This window comes from Sinocyclocheilus anshuiensis, unplaced genomic scaffold (assembly GCF_001515605.1).
Source record: "Sinocyclocheilus anshuiensis isolate Anshui unplaced genomic scaffold, SAMN03320099.WGS_v1.1 scaffold532, whole genome shotgun sequence".
Classification (NCBI taxonomy): domain Eukaryota; kingdom Metazoa; phylum Chordata; class Actinopteri; order Cypriniformes; family Cyprinidae; genus Sinocyclocheilus; species Sinocyclocheilus anshuiensis.
In genome coordinates, this window is record NW_015555819.1 from 1,407,882 (window position 1) to 1,409,924 (window position 2,043).

Below are 2,043 nucleotides of genomic sequence, written 5' to 3' on the forward strand. Positions count from 1 at the left end.
TGTGTGTGTGTGTGTGTGTGTTTTGTTTTATTATTTTTCATATATAGACGCTTATTAATTATCATACACAAATGCTAAAGAAAAATAATATAAAAGCCAAATTAACTGATACCCTACTTTTCAATTATGTATATGCTTTTATTACATATTATTATTATTATTATTATTAACTATAATATTATAAAAAATTGTGTATATTTTATTTATTTTTATGAATATGAATGTTCTATTTATTGTAATCAACATTAATAAGTGAATTACAGTATTTTTATTTATTATTTTTAATATTTTAATCTTAAATGTGTAAATCATTGCTTTTTTCCAAGCATTTTTTATTGCTAAATGAAAATTACAGAACCACAAATTTGGCAGTGTTCCAGTAACTAATAATCTCCTCGTCCCAATTCTGTTCTCAGCACTGAGGCGTGGGATCCGGAGCACTGTCTGCTACAGTTTGAGAAAGACGGCGTCATCCAGACAAAAGAGAAATCCCAGCGCCAGCGCAGCAGCTTCGCCTACAGCCAGAACTGGGCTGCACAGCAGAAGGTGAGTCCCACAGGTTCCTAGTGTTCATGTAGGTGACCTGCTGGCCCTTCAGGGTGTGTTTGGTTGACAGACATGTGTTTCTCAGGTGCGGGTGAACGGCAAACACAGGAAGTCGAGCAGCCAGCCGTCCAGCTGCAGTCAGAACACAGAGAGCAGCAGCAGCACACCAGAAAAGCACATAATAAACACAAGTGTGTGTGTGTGTGTGTGTGTGTGTTGTTTTATTATTTGTCATGTATAGACGCTTATTCATTATCATACACGAATGCTACAGAAAAATAATATGATACAAGCAAAATTAACTGATACCCAAATTTTCAGTGGTGTATATGTTTTTATTATATATTATTATTAGTATTATTAGTATTATTATTATTAATAATTATGGTAAATACTATAATGTTGTTATAGGGTGTGTTTGGTTGACAGACATGTGTTTCTCAGGTGCGGGTGAACGGCAAACACAGGAAGTCGAGCAGCCAGCCGTCCAGCTGCAGTCAGAACACAGAGAGCAGCAGCAGCACACCAGAACCCAACCATGAGTCATCCGACAATGAAGGCCAGTCATCAAGCCATACACAAATACACAGCTCCATTCTAAGAGCTGAATAAATAGTTCCTCCGGCAATTAAAATAGTTCTGCAGTCTGACGGTAGACTGTTACAAAAGCTTCAGACGTGACTAATCCAATCAGATTTTCAAACTTCAACCATCCGCTTTGTGCTTTATGTGTCTCAGATCCATTAGACTGTAACGGACTAAAAGAAATGGACTTTACGCTGTATATTACAGTAAACTAGCTGCACCTATACAAACAATTTGGAGTTTTAAGTACCTATAAAAAAGTTATTAAAAATCGGGCTGATTAGACAGAGTAAAAAACCCAAATAAAATAATTTATTCTAAAATTAAACAACTTGTTCTAAAATAAATGTGTATTCAAATAAAAAATATATGAATTAAAAATATATTTATTCTAAAATAAAACAAAATAATTAAAATAACACTTATTCTAAAACAATCATTTTATTCTAAAATAAAAAAAATCTAAAATAAATGTGTTTTTAAATAAAATAGATAAGATAAAACACAAAACTCTTGTAAAATTAAAATATTTATTATAAAAATTATTATAAAATAAAAATGATATGATAATGAAATACAAAGGTAAAAAAATATTTAAAAACAATTTATTATAAAATAATAAATACTAAAATAAATAAATGTATTATTAAATAAAATAATGTATTTTTAAATAAAAAATATGAATTCTAAAAGCAAAATAAATATTTATTTTAAAACAAAAATATTTATTCTAAAAGAATGATATTCATTCTAAAACAAAAAAGTTTATTATAAAACAAAAATATGTATTAAATACAAAATATTTATTTTTAAATAAAACAGTATGTTATAAAATAAAAGTATGGATTAGAAAACAAATATATATATATATATATATATATATATATATATACAATCAAAAATAAAATTCAA

General features: G+C 28.6%; 1 protein-coding gene across 1 annotated transcript in view; it reads left to right on the plus strand.

Moving 5' to 3' along the window:
• Positions 1-2,043, plus strand: part of osbpl5 (oxysterol binding protein-like 5) — a 53,929-nt gene that overhangs the window by 50,532 nt on the left and 1,354 nt on the right. Inside the window, exons 19-20 of the mRNA XM_016469572.1 lie at positions 417-546; positions 991-1,105. Of these exons, the coding sequence (XP_016325058.1) occupies positions 417-546; positions 991-1,105 (245 nt within the window). The remainder of the gene's footprint in view (positions 1-416; positions 547-990; positions 1,106-2,043) is intronic.